Source organism: Siniperca chuatsi, linkage group LG16 (assembly GCF_020085105.1).
Source record: "Siniperca chuatsi isolate FFG_IHB_CAS linkage group LG16, ASM2008510v1, whole genome shotgun sequence".
NCBI lineage: Eukaryota > Metazoa > Chordata > Actinopteri > Centrarchiformes > Sinipercidae > Siniperca > Siniperca chuatsi.
This window is the reverse complement of record NC_058057.1, coordinates 10,910,503-10,924,182: the sequence shown is the minus strand read 5'-3', so window position 1 is coordinate 10,924,182 and position 13,680 is coordinate 10,910,503. Positions and strand designations below refer to the sequence as shown.

Below are 13,680 nucleotides of genomic sequence, written 5' to 3'. Positions count from 1 at the left end.
ATCGCCATCTTCCTCTGTTTGTATTTTTCTTTTATTTGGCATGGTATGTGAGGCATAAATAATAATTTAATCAGTTTGTGATTTGTTTGTTTTTTCATTCGGACTCTCCCCCTTGTTCTTTGTTTGAGCAATTTATTCTCTTAGAGGGAAAGTTGAAAGTTGTTAGATGTCTTTCCTCTAGTGTCTCTAACAGACATTGAACCTGTGGTCACTGCCTCATCCACCTGAAGAAAATTAGTAAAAACTCAGGGCTGTAGTTCATTCCTCACACAGATTCATTATTCAAACATGACCTTTCTTTCTCCTCCTCTTTAAAAGTGGCACCTTCATGTGTTTTGTCAGATAGACAGATTGGTTGGCACCTTCAAAAAAGGTGGTAGAGGTGCCACAGACAATCTGGCACTGGCACTTTCCTCTTCTCCATTATTGAGATGAATGGGATTCTGAGAGCGAATGAGTGCAGCGCGGCAGGGGGCTACAGTGTGTGAATTGTTGGTTTTGTGTTTTTGAGCCTTTTTGACCAAAACGGAGGAGTGAGAGACAGACACAAAAAAGAAAAAGTGCGTGTCTGTGTGGATGGGTGCGTATGTTTGCATGAGTAAGTGTGTGTGTGTGTGTGTGTGTGTGTCAGTGCCTGGGTGTTTGCTGAGCCTTTCATGTTCATTGCATGGTGCCTTGTCTGTGTCAGGCTTCACATACTGATCAAACTCTGAGCCTGAGTGGCTCAGCTGGCTGGAGAGAACAGGGCAGCAAAGCTGCACATAAAAAAATGACTGGTCACCTCTTTCATGGCTGTTGTGCTTTAATGTCCCGTGGTTTTGCACCAGGTGCGTACCCTGAGCACGCACAGCGCTTCATCCCTCAAATACCCTCTCTCCCCCAGACCGTGTCATCTTTCTCCAAAGTGCATTCAAGCTCATGCATGTACACTCTGGGGAAAAAAAGAAAAAGTGACATTCCAGGGCAGAATTTTATTTGCAAACAACAGAATGGGTTCATGACTTCCATGACACTGTCTGTCACATGTGCGCCCATCTTTCCTGTTATGCTTCACCCCTAAGAGGAGGGATTCTGCTTTAGAAATAACCTTCAGGAGGTGGTTCATAAATACTAAGTATAGGAAACATGTTCTGTTATCAGTAAGTCTTCTTCTCTCATGATGTATTTTTCATGGCAGCCACAGTGAAACCTGCTTCATCCTAGTGATGGAACTGAAGGGAGGAAGATGGAATTCCATCCACTAAACACAAACCCAGTTTCAATTACATTTATGTTCTTGTAAAAGAAAGGGATTGTTCCAAAATGCAATTCAATCTTTGAACAAATGGGAAAAGGTTACTACATCCCAAGTTTGAAAACACATTCTGCTTAGTGTAAGTAGAGCAAAATTGCTCTGTGTTTTACTTGACATCCTGATAAGGGAAGGTATGCCATCCTTTTTTATAATAGAGAAAAAATATTTGAGCGTAACAGGAGGTTAGTGCCAGGCCACGTTGGGTATCCTTGCATGGATTTAATGGAGGCTGATACAGGCTGTGAATCACTTTTTTACACACACCGCTAGATGAAACCAGGTATTGCCAACATGTTAAAGTTCGTCTGTATCACCATGAAATATATTCAGCCACAAAACTGTGCAGTTAAAATAAAAAATCTCTGAAAATTGACAACTTTTTAAATGATCAATGTTATGATTCAAAGTAATGCCATTGCATTCTCTGTTTCCTGAAATTAAAAATGCTAGCTTTCCATCATGCTGTGCACATGTTACATTCTAGTCAAACTAGGCTGAGAAAAAAAAGATCATAAGCCAAACCACGCATTCTTGACATTTGCCTTTCAGTGTCACTTAGTTCTGCCTCTTGCTCAAAATCTGTCTTCCCTTTACTATCACAAATGCATCGTCCATCTCCGTCCTGAGGGTTCCCGTCATTTCCCAGTGTTTACAGCATGGAACACTGGGGGACACGCATGTCTGCCTCATCCCAAGGTTGGTAAACACGAATCAAAGCTCAGTTTGGTGATGGATCCTTGGGGTTGGGGCAGGGAGACTGGGTGAGGTGTGTGTCCAGGTGAGGTGAGGCATTGATCTCAGGCTGTATGGCCAGGGGAGATCACTGGATAGAGGGGTGAGACAACATCGCTTCAGGGGTGGACAGGCAGGGGTGTGTTTAATGTATTTATGAATGTGTGACTATGTGTGAATGAGATATCTTCATTTTTGTTGTAGTATGAACTGTGCTTGTTAGAGTTGATACACAAGTGTTTCATGCATGTGCCTGCACAACCCAGTCTCCTAGAAATTCTCTTTATTAACTATGAATTTGTTTTGTCAATTACGTTTTTTTACAATGAATGAAGTGCTATGTTTTGTACCGCACACAAGTTGTAGGGATAGTGGGCGTACAAAGAGCAGGACAAAGACCCTTTTCACGACAGATATTTTGACTTGTCAAAGCATGAAAAGCACAGGTGTAACTGATAACATTAATGATGGCTGCATTCCATTTAGGTGAGACAGTTCCAGGGCTCTGGTATTGTGCATGCTCACTCACTGACATGGCTTCCTGGGACACTTAAAAGGGTCTATTTTGGGTCTCCAATGACTTTGGTTAATCAAGTAAACTCATCCTGCTTCAAGTCTGCAACCAAGTGCTGTGAGTGCTTAAACATAAGCATAGAAAAGTTCTATTCATGCTTTGGTTGCTACAAGTGGATATTGTAAGAAAAACAAATTAAATGTGTTGTTAGTAAACATTTTGCAGATATGTTCAGTATTGCGACAAACAAAACTAAGAGTCTACAGCCGTGCTGGCGGCTCTGAGCTAAATGCTAACATCATCATGATAACGTCCTCACAATGGCAATGCTAACATGCTGCTGTTTAGCAGGTATAATGTTTACCATGTTAACCATCTTCATCATTGCTTACCGTGTTATTATGTTAACATTTGCTAATTAGCACTAAACGCAAAGTACAGCTACTATTACATTTCTTTCAGTTGGCATGAAATATAATTGCTCTATTCTTCACATTTTTATTCAACAGTTTCTGAATTCAAGTATAAAGTATAAAGTTTGGAGACAGGCTAAATGAAGTAATAGCAGGAGAATAAATGTCAGGGCCAACCTTCCACTGCAGTTATAACAAACTGTATTTAATAGTATTTTTAAGGTACAAGAACAAGTAAATGATGAGCTGTAGACAGAGCTGTGGACAGTTATAATGCAGTGTTTTAAATTTATAATTTGCACTCGGGATGCAGTCATGAATCTCATTGTTTAAATGCAAACAGACAGTGTGAGAGTAATGTGAGGAGACAAGAGTTTTGGGAGCATGTGGCTCAGAAGTCTGTCCCTTTAAACCCTCTGAGATATCATACTGGGACCAGTTCCAATTGAAACTTCAAATCCATCTTTTCTCTTTGGTCTCTAATTAGCAGTTAACAGATGATGCATCCCAGAGACAGAAGGGAGAAGGCACGTGGTGTACAGCAAAGCCTCTGGTGACTGATATCAACCCCTTATGCCACCCAGTTTTTGTGATTTTGAGATTTTTCAGGTGAGCAATTTCCCTTTTCCTTTGCACGCATCAGATCGGGGTTGGGCTGATCTCAGTTAAACTCTTAATAAGCACCATTTCACGGCATGCAGCCAAGAGATTAGATCTGACAGGACAGGCTAGTACTGAGACTACAGATCTGCAGGCTAAGCTCTGGATTGGAAATGTTCCAAAGCCTGGTGCAGCTTGTTGGATGGAAAGCTCCTCACCGCATGATGATACCAGGAACATGATTGCATGAAATTCCAAGTTCCCTATTGACCAACCCACCTGCTATACCGCATCTTTACTCTCCTCTCAAGAGACACGGTTACAGGGGGAGGTTTTACGGAACAAGGTAACAGTTCCAACTTCCTCGCTGCCAGATGTTCGTGGAGTTTTCAGCTGCTGACCTATCCCACATTCCACTCTGACAGAGCACCCTGGAGGTGCTCCTGCCTACGTCATATGAAGTGTGAGCTGTTGGTTTGAGCTGCGGCAGAATATGAATCATATTCCATATGAAGCTAAAGATGTGTGTTCTCACAGCCCACAGGCACAGGCCGGTGAACTCAGCCATATGGCTTAGGGGGAGCTTATTAGGCTCTGAACAGAAAGCACATTATCCACAGTGGACCAGACCAAGGCCACCGAGAGATGATTTCCATTATGAAAGCTTTTAATTCTACTGGTGTGAGTAGGAAGGGGGGAGTGGAAATGTGGAAAAATGCTTCAGGAGAGGAGCTGCACCCTGGCTGCTTGGCTCGTGCATGGGTGGATGATATCTTCAAGGCCCGTATACTCCTGAGTGGCATTAAAGGAGAAATGTAAATTCTCTGGTTTGGTCCCTGAACACAGTTTTATGAGTAATTACATTGTTGATAATACAAATGGCCGACCATCTGACCTCACTGATTTTTCTGTCTCTCTCTCTCTCCCTGTTGCTCTCTTTCCTTTAAACTTGTCTAACGAATCAAATGTACCTTCAGGGTGTTTATTGCAAATAGATTCAAGGTTCATAAGGAAACTCAAGGCCTGCAAATGAATACATTTTTAAAAAAGCATTGTTAAATTAAAAAAAGAGGGACATGACAGGCATGCTCAGTATTTCCTCCTGTACTTACACTGACTGGTAAACAACATTTTAAAAAAAGCTTATTGATTTAATCCATGCTACAGCAAATCCACAGTAGATCTGTAGTTCAGCCAGAGACACACAAATGTTTGAAACTAAAAAAAGACACACAAGTCATTTGGGTGCAGTTACAAGGTATAATTAAATTAGCTTTTGCAAAATTCCTCAAAGAAAACTGGCATATAAAAAAACACTAGACATTTTAACCATAAACACTAAAGTAACACCATCCACCCAGACAGTGAATTGTTGGCTTGTAGCATAGCAGCATTGCAAACCTTTTTTTTTTTCACCATGCGCCTGTTATTTATTTACACTGTTTATGGTATTTATTATTGTTGCACTCTTCAACAGGGTGAATCATGGCCATTTTCCCTCCTGTCAAGCCTTATTGTAAACTTCATATATTGAAAATATCAATCTTCTGTAAATGTGGAACAGAACCTGCTTCACCCATATCAACAATGTGTACATACCACCCCCTTGAGGTCAGAATTTGTAACTGCAGTCAGACTGACACCACCAAAACCTCTGTGTAAATTACTGTAAATTAGAACGTTTGCTAAATTCTGCTACATCTAAACAGAAAAAGAAAATGCATGAACTCCTAACTGAGACACTGAGCACCTGTTTTCATTCCTTGATGACCTCCATGAAAGACGTTTTGTAATCACATGGGACGATGTGGCGTTTCACCATCTCTTCCAGTCACAGAGTGGTTTACATGCAAAATGATTTTTTGCCAGGTGTTTTGCAAGAGACATGAGGTGTGATGTGGATGAGAACTTGTGGCCAAATGCAGAAGAAAGGGTTGACCAGCACTGTTGTACTTCTATCTGTAGCTGTCCTATACAAGTATGTATAGTGAATATGTATAGTTTTGTGTTGCATTACTGGAATTACTTTAGCTTCATTTTGTGCTCTTGGAATTACTCTGTGCACCATTTGCCACAAAATAAAACCTATTGAAGCATATTGCAGCATTTCTGATTAATTTCTGTGACATATACTGTAATGTAGCACAATGTAAAGTAAATACATTCATACATACTTATCTAAAAAACCTGTAAACATAATGTTCATATGATGTCAAATGTTAAGTGTAGAGTATTAGTAAAGCATATAAGCATTAGGGAACATTTTTTAGTAGATCAACCTCAGTTGAGTCAAGTTGTCGTTCCATTTCAGTTTAAAGACATATCTTCTTGAAGTATCTGATCATATCTTTGTTCCCTGAGAGAAAATATTTAGTCTGCAACATATGAGGCTGCTGAAGCGTCCATAGAGCTCTTTGTTTGTTCCACTGCAACTGGAGCTGAAAAATAATAAATTAGCTCAGTATTTCAGACAGATCACGTTCATCCTCATTTGGAATCTACAGATAAAACAGAGGCAAACACTGAATTTCCCTATGTACTTAACACAGTATCATTGGGATGATAATATGACAAATAATATGAAAAGCATGTAATTTATCTTTAATGTGCAAAAAAAGAGACCAATAGATAGATTTGACTAATTGAATATACATCATAATGTTTACAATGTTACACTAATGTGTCACTGTCTTTGAGTTTTATCATATGTGGGCTTTAAGGTTGGTTCAAGAATGTGCCCCTGCTTTTAATAATCAACTATTAAACTATCAACTAGTTCCATTAGGATGAGCTTGCCAGTTCATAACTCCATAAATACAGAGATTTAGATCTTTGGTGGAACACATTCACCTGTAATCGTGGCAGGTAAATGTCAGCTCAGCAGAGAAAGGTCAAACTATTATTAACCGGAGGAACACAAAATTTGTCTTACTGGAAAATTGCCAATATTAGGGTTAAAATGTGACAGTATCCTTATACTACTTTACGACAAACATACAGCATCTTGTTTTCTATCGGTGCTTAATGCACCTTTTCCCAAGACGACATTGTTGACTTGTCACAGCAAGTAAAGCACAGGTGTCACCAATTAACGATAGCGCCGTTCTATTCAAGTGTATGTCATGCAAGTGACCGTTAGTGTTATTAATTACACCTGTGCTTTTCCTGCTATGACATATCAAAATATCTGCTTTGAAAAATGCCTTATAGTGATCAAAATCAAAGTTACTTCCAATAAAACATTTAAAATGATAAATTCACCTATACCTATTCCTTACTGTCTAATTTTAGTGTATCTTACTCATAATGTATATACACAGCCTGAGAGTTAGCCACAAAATGCTAAAATAAGGGCTGCTCAAAAACTTGACTGACAGCACTTGTGCTTGAATTGAGTGTAACTAAGGACATAGTTCTGCAAACATTACTTGAGGATTATATTGTTTGCAGTCTCTGTACTGAGAGGCACATCTTAGAGAATGTGTATCACTTGTTTGTGTAACCTGTAGATGTGAAGAGCTTTCAGGTGCCGCATCAAATTGAATTCCTCCCTCACTTGATATGTGAGCTCATTTAAGCTCCTCAGCTTTGCATTCCTAAGAAATACTTAATCACAGCACGATACAGCAGACATGATCCTCAGTCGCCTTTTTTTCTTTTCTCCTGAAACTTCCTGTGATGCAAGTTTCCATCCAGACATTCATAAACACAGAGAGACGCGCTCATCACTCCAAAATGCAAAAGCAAACATTATGCTGGCGGCATAAGAATGAAGGAAAGAGACAGAGAGAATAAAAAGACAGAGAGATTTTAAGTAGGCTCACTGGCCAAGTGATAAATAAAAAGCCATGGTTGTACATCTATCTTCACAGATAGGTAAAGATAGATGAGGTGTGTGCATGATAGCATCATACAGAAAACATCACAATATCTAAAGGCAGTGGAGGTGCATTTGATTCTGTTTTTTAATATAAAGTACAGAGTTGTAAAATGATTTAAATTCTTCTGAAGCCACCTCACCTCCACAGTTTGTGCTCTTTCCTTCACAGGCATTAAAGGAGATGAAATAAGATCTGGGAGATTTCCTTTAAAGGGATAATTAGCCCTCTCCTCTTCCTCATGAGCTTCTCATCCAGAGTCACTGCTGTTGCCTCGTAACCGACAAGGGAAAAAACTCTGCGTGACCCTGTTCTACAGCTAGCTATAGTGGTGGCAAATCATCATCATTATCTCACTGCTTTTCAAGGTTATTGATGAATAGAAGCAGGCAAAGGCGGTTATGACCTCTTTATGCAGATGTCCAGTCCAGTCGAACAACAGATTGCAAACAGAAAGGCTGGGTGATGCAACAAAGATAATATTGACATGATAACTCTGAGAAAGGCAGCACGAGGCTGCAAACTGACAGAATTCATGAGGCTCTTGCTATGATAACCTGCCTACATGTAACTCCTCATGTAGAATAAAGCTACATGCCTTGAGGGGAAACATATAGCAAGATATACTGTAAGTAGCACCTATAAGGTGTATCATCGGATTGTGTAATCAGACTACTTACAGTAAACAGAGTAATACATTTTACTCATGTAAAATGTTGTTTCAGTTACAGTTTCAAGCATTAAAGTTATATGATATTAATATACAGCAGCCAGGAAGTGTACCTATTTTGTTTTCTCTAAATGTCGGTACCACATGGTTTTTAAAATCCATATAATTTATGATTAAAAGGTACAATTTGGTGGTTTTACATACTCAATCACTGAACTTTGAATATTCATATATTATATTGGACATAAAGCCCTCGTCAGTTAGAATGTTTGCAAAAGAAGACATCTTACTTACAGTGTCTTAATGCACCATGATCACTGTACTTGGATTGAATTATTTCAAAAGAGACTGTAACATAATATGAATGAAGAGGATCAAGAAGTAGGAGATTAAACATTTTGTCCTCAGAGAAACTGACAGGTGTTGACAGTTGCAACTTATTTTTGGAAATCTGATTTAATCTTGACATTTGTTCTTGACATGTTCAGATGCTTCAGAGTGAGTTGACCACACATGTTTAGGTGCGCAGAAGCCCTATATCTTTTTTTTTTAAATCCCTTAATCCCTTAAATGAAAACATTTTAGGCTAATACTCCTTGCAGCAAATTCATGAGGTGACATGAGAGTGTCCAGAGAGGATATCACCTTGTTTTAATCCAAAAGGTGTATCAAACCAGTCAGTAAACATATCATTGATCTCAACACAAGCAACTGGGAAACTATACAAGGTCTGGATTGCTTTATAAAATCTACAATCTGCACCCACTTCCATAAGTTTAAAGGCAAGAAAATCTCTATTAATCGAGTCAAAGGCTTTTTGAAAGTCAACAAAACACTTGTCAATTCTAGTTCTAATAATAGTTGATATTGAATGTGTGTGATCAATACAGGCTTGTTTCTTTCTAAACCCATTCTGCTCATCAGCAAGATACTGTACCATTTCTAAAGAGCCTGTTGTTTACTATATTTGAGTACAATTTATAAGCTGCACTAAGAAGGCTGATGCCCCTATAATGAAGGGGTTTTCTGGGGTCACTCTGCGATGACTTTGGAACAGGTTCAATAATGGACGTGTACCATGCTAACGGGATTATACCATATTCAAAGTGTGTCTTAAAAAGATAGAGGAGCACCTCTAAAAGATGACGAGAAGCTTAATTTGGAACACCTTCTATTCCAGATTGATTTTGCTTTGCCTACAGCCCTTTAACGTCTTCAATAGTAATGTCGCGATTCAGAAATGTACTTGGGCTTTAGCCCTTGAGTTTGCCTGTATCAAGGAATTGTTAGAATAGTTAGTCCTACCCATTTTCTGATGTGTCCTTATCTGACTTGAAAGGTTTTGAAGGTAGGCATGTATTCATTTCTCTACACATTATATCACAAAATAACCTATACTGATGATCAATATTAATTTGTTTGTTTTTTTAGTTCCAACAGAGTAAGACGGCACACATTAGAAAGGAAATTGTCTGGAAATGTTCTAGGTCGTCTTTTAGTTGGAACGACCACAGTATAAACTTCAGAAGAATACATCTCCATTGTAACATTAACTTTAAGTTTGAACATCAACAGAGAATGGTCTGGTCACCTGCATCGCTCTCCTATAAGGTCAATACAAGCAGGGTCCACTACATTTGTCTGACAGCTATAGCTACTAATTACTTTTCAAAATACAATTTTTCACATCCTTCCTGTCCGGTGAAAACCATATATCTTAAACTTGTAAATTTGGTAAATTTGAATTAGAATTGTTCTGATAAACTGAAGGATAAACTATTTAACCCCTGCCCCTTGGATTAGTTGGAAAATGCATTGTCACAAAGCTGTTTTTCTGAGCTCATGAAGAGTTGACTTCTTAGAGATGTGTGGTTCTCACACAGTGCCGCTACAAACATATGATGATCTTATAGAATATGATGCATTGCTGTAGGTTGAACTACCCAACAGTATATAAAGTAGTTAAAATTATCTCAACCTTGAACAACTACAGCAGAAAAATGCAACATTCACATTAATTCAGCAGAAATATTAATCCAAAAACATCATATATCATAGTAAAACACTGCCAGGGACCATTTTTCTGCAGAATAAGTACTTTTACTTTTGATGCTTTAGCAGGATTTGATCTGCCATTTAAGACACAGCATTTACTATCTCTAAGAAATTCAAGGAGCGATTGCCCATGGCTGTTTATGCTTATGCTTAGGCCACTCGAGATGAAATGTTATAAATATCTCTGAGATGCCACTATTAAAGTCTCCATATAGCCAGCAGATGACTAAAAAAGGTAAGTGAGTCCCACCCTCTTGTAGATCTGGTGATAAATAGAAATAACTAGACTCTACTGCAGCAACCGTTCTTGCAAGCGTACACATATTATGCCATCCATGCTTTTATCCATCACCTTTATTCAAATATTTTTTAACCAAAATGCCTGTGGCTCCTCTGGCTCTTACATGTGACATGTAACTCCCATGTTGAGCAACATATGAAAAGATTTTTCTGTACCCCACCATACAGAGGAATAAGAGGAGGAAAATGAGGAAGTGTAAGCAAACACAAAGGGGGTTACAGGCAGGGGAAAGTATTGGAAACATCACTGAATAACGCAGAAACTAAAATGAATGTGGTCAAGGGATATGAACAAATGAAAAAGATGGAAATGGAAGACGTTTTATGTCAAACAAAGAAAGGAAAAAAATTATTTACATATGTTACACAAAGCTACTATAACATAGAACAACACAGGAGGCAAATATGTTACTCATGGGCTAAATGATGTCCAGATATACGTCTTCTACAAAGATGTTGGATTTGATAAATAATCTGGTAAAAATCTGAACTATATTTCTGTCACTCATGACTGGTGGTTAAAACAATTGTAGAGTTGTGTAATGTATGACATTTATTATCTTTTACTGTCTGTATTTTGTCTGTTTCTAATGGTTCAATTGACAGTTAACAGTAATATCTCCTACTGAAAAGTTACATGTATTTGTCCACTAGGTGGCAGGACACACACGTTAGAGAGACTCACTCTAATACCTTTTAGTCTCCTTTACTGTAACTGTAGGCTCACTGGAGTAGAGTTACTTCTTATAAAGTGCGCATATCTTATGAATTGAATGACTGGTTGATTCAGCATTCACTGTGTCCGGTGTTAAATCGGTTTTTCACCCAGTGTACTTCAATGTTTTTTTTTCTCTTATAAATCGTCAAGAATATAGTTATACTTACTTTTCACATCCTTCCTGTCCAGTGAAAACCATGTATCTTAATATAATTTCCGAATATAATATAGTTCATGAGGTAAATTAAAATGTATGACACAGAGGGTTCGTGATGAAGCAAAAAGTCTTCGCAGTTTTTGATATACGCCACGGGTGTCAAAGTTCATCAGTTCGCCTCTCAAAATGGCGGCTGAACCAACACGGGAGTGGAGCGATGAGCAGCTCAAAAGTGATGATTTGCCCAAAAAAGACCTTATAAAGTTCATTCAGGACAATGCAGCCCACTCGGTATGTTTATCACCTTAGCCTCCTTGTGATTTTAGGTTGAATAATTGTAGGTTAAAGTGTTAATGCTCTCTTTGAACCGCAGCATGCTGCGTGGTTAGCTAGGGGGAGCCACCTATGGATGGCTGTTGTGTTGCAGCATCTAGCTAGGCAGAATGTACAACAATGTAGAGTAATATTTATACAAAAGAGTGCTGCATAACTCAGATATAATCCACAGCTCATTGTATCTGACCAGGAGCAGAAACAGCTGCATTTCCGGTTTGACACGATTTTGTTTCGTATGATCAAAACCTATCATAGATGTATGTGCGCAGGAGTATCGTTGTTGGTTAAACAAAGTTACTATCTGTTACCTTTCTCCCTCTAATTTCATTTCCTTTTTCAGTTCCTCAATGAGCACAAGCTGCTGGGAAACATAAAAAATGTTGCCAAAACCGCAAAGAAAGAACAACTGATTACTGCCTACAATCAGCTCTTTGAGAGCAAAGTAAGTGATGATAATGAGAGTTGAAATTGCACATAGAGACACTGCATCTGTGGGGGTTGATATGAGTTGTCTGACAGACTCATTCAACAATGAATGTGTGTGTTTCGTGCTTTCTTTGTCATTTGCAGAGGTTTAAAGGCACAGAACCAGTCGAGGAAGTGACTGAGCATGTTAGAGCTGTGAAAATTGAAGAGAAGCCCAAAGAAGTCAAGACAGAGGCTGTGGATGAGGTACTGGTCCAGGGTGTTGAATTTAGGGGATGTTGTTTTTTCATTGTTTTGCTTTGCACATATACAAACTATTATGAACCGCTCCTGCGTTTCTTTTCTTAGGGTCCACCCAAGTACACCAAGTCAGTGCTGAAGAAAGGTGATAAGACAAACTTTCCAAAGAAAGGCGAGACAGTGAGCTGCTGGTACACTGGTACCTTGGAGGATGGAACTGTCTTCGATACCAATATTCCCACAGGTAAGACGGACCTGCACCTTAAAGTGATACTCCACCCAAAATATTGTCTTTTTCAAGTAGTTACCCCCTATAGATTCAATATCCTATGATGAAGATTGTGTCTTTGGGTTTAAACCATCACTGTTGTCTGTCTGCAGTGGCAAGAAAGAAGAGGCAAACTAAACCACTGAGCTTCAAAGTTGGATTGGGCAGAGTCATCAGAGGAGTAAGTGATCCCGATGTTTTTTTGCTCTGTGCAGCCAAACTTTTGTCAGTTCCTCAACATGACACTTCTCTCCACCGCACGTCATCACCAGTAATCCTTTGCTTTCACAGTGGGATGAGGGACTTCTAACAATGAGCAAGGGTGAAACAGCTCGACTGGAGATTGAACCAGAGTGGGCCTACGGAAAGAAGGGTCTCCCTGACTCCAAGTATCCTTTTCTTTGGCTGAGTTTGTGCATGTCATGTAAATATGTATGTATTTATAAGGTAATGTGATAGTTTATTTCAGTCGTGGGGTTTTTCAAATTTTCTTGCCTACGCAGGTGGCCAGGTTCAGGTATTGTATTGTGGAGCTGGTACTGTTTTAGGGCCTGAGTCTCAGTGCACTTTTCTGTAGTTTGGTTTGATGAAAAAAATGACTTTCATTTTGCAACGACTGCTGTCTTTTCCTTAACTCGAGCTCTACCAGAATTCCACCCAATGCAAAGCTGATTTTTGAGGTCGAGCTGGTGTCTGTGGATTAACTGACATGCTGGCCAGCATGCACTATATTTCAAGGATTGAGGGGAAAAAAAATACTCAATGGCCTTGCTGTAAAGATTGAAGTTAAAATGGCATTTGGACTGCATTGTTCTGTTTCTACTTGTCTCATTTATCATCATGTTTCAAGAAACGATTACCTGTTATATCGTTTTAAGTTTCGGCCAAAATGTGATGGCTTGTCAATAATGTACATATGAGACACCCTGAAACCTTAATCTGTGCATTTTGTTTTGTTCTTTTGCATGTAAAATGTAAATGATAAATAAACCTGTTTCAGAGACTAAATTAGTAAGGATTGATTTATTCACTTTCTGCTTTTCAATTCAACATTGATTTTACAAGTACATATAGGTTAG

General features: G+C 38.9%; 1 protein-coding gene and 1 long non-coding RNA gene across 2 annotated transcripts; one reads left to right on the top strand and one right to left on the bottom strand.

Annotated features, from left to right (window-relative positions):
* Positions 1-3,117: 3,117 nt before the first annotated feature.
* Positions 3,118-11,471, bottom strand: LOC122863637. The gene is made up of 2 exons (XR_006375051.1): positions 11,342-11,471; positions 3,118-4,345 (listed from the first exon to the last, which is right to left on the bottom strand). It is a non-coding gene; the product is annotated as an uncharacterized LOC122863637 (long non-coding RNA).
* fkbp3 (FKBP prolyl isomerase 3) lies at positions 11,462-13,609 on the top strand. Its single transcript, XM_044170302.1, has 7 exons — positions 11,462-11,622; positions 12,008-12,109; positions 12,238-12,339; positions 12,442-12,577; positions 12,715-12,782; positions 12,893-12,990; positions 13,251-13,609. The coding sequence occupies exons 1-7, from the start codon at positions 11,518-11,520 to the stop codon at positions 13,303-13,305; spliced, it is 666 nt and encodes a 221-aa protein (XP_044026237.1). The 5' UTR covers positions 11,462-11,517; the 3' UTR covers positions 13,306-13,609.
* The last annotated feature ends 71 nt before the right edge of the window (positions 13,610-13,680 follow it).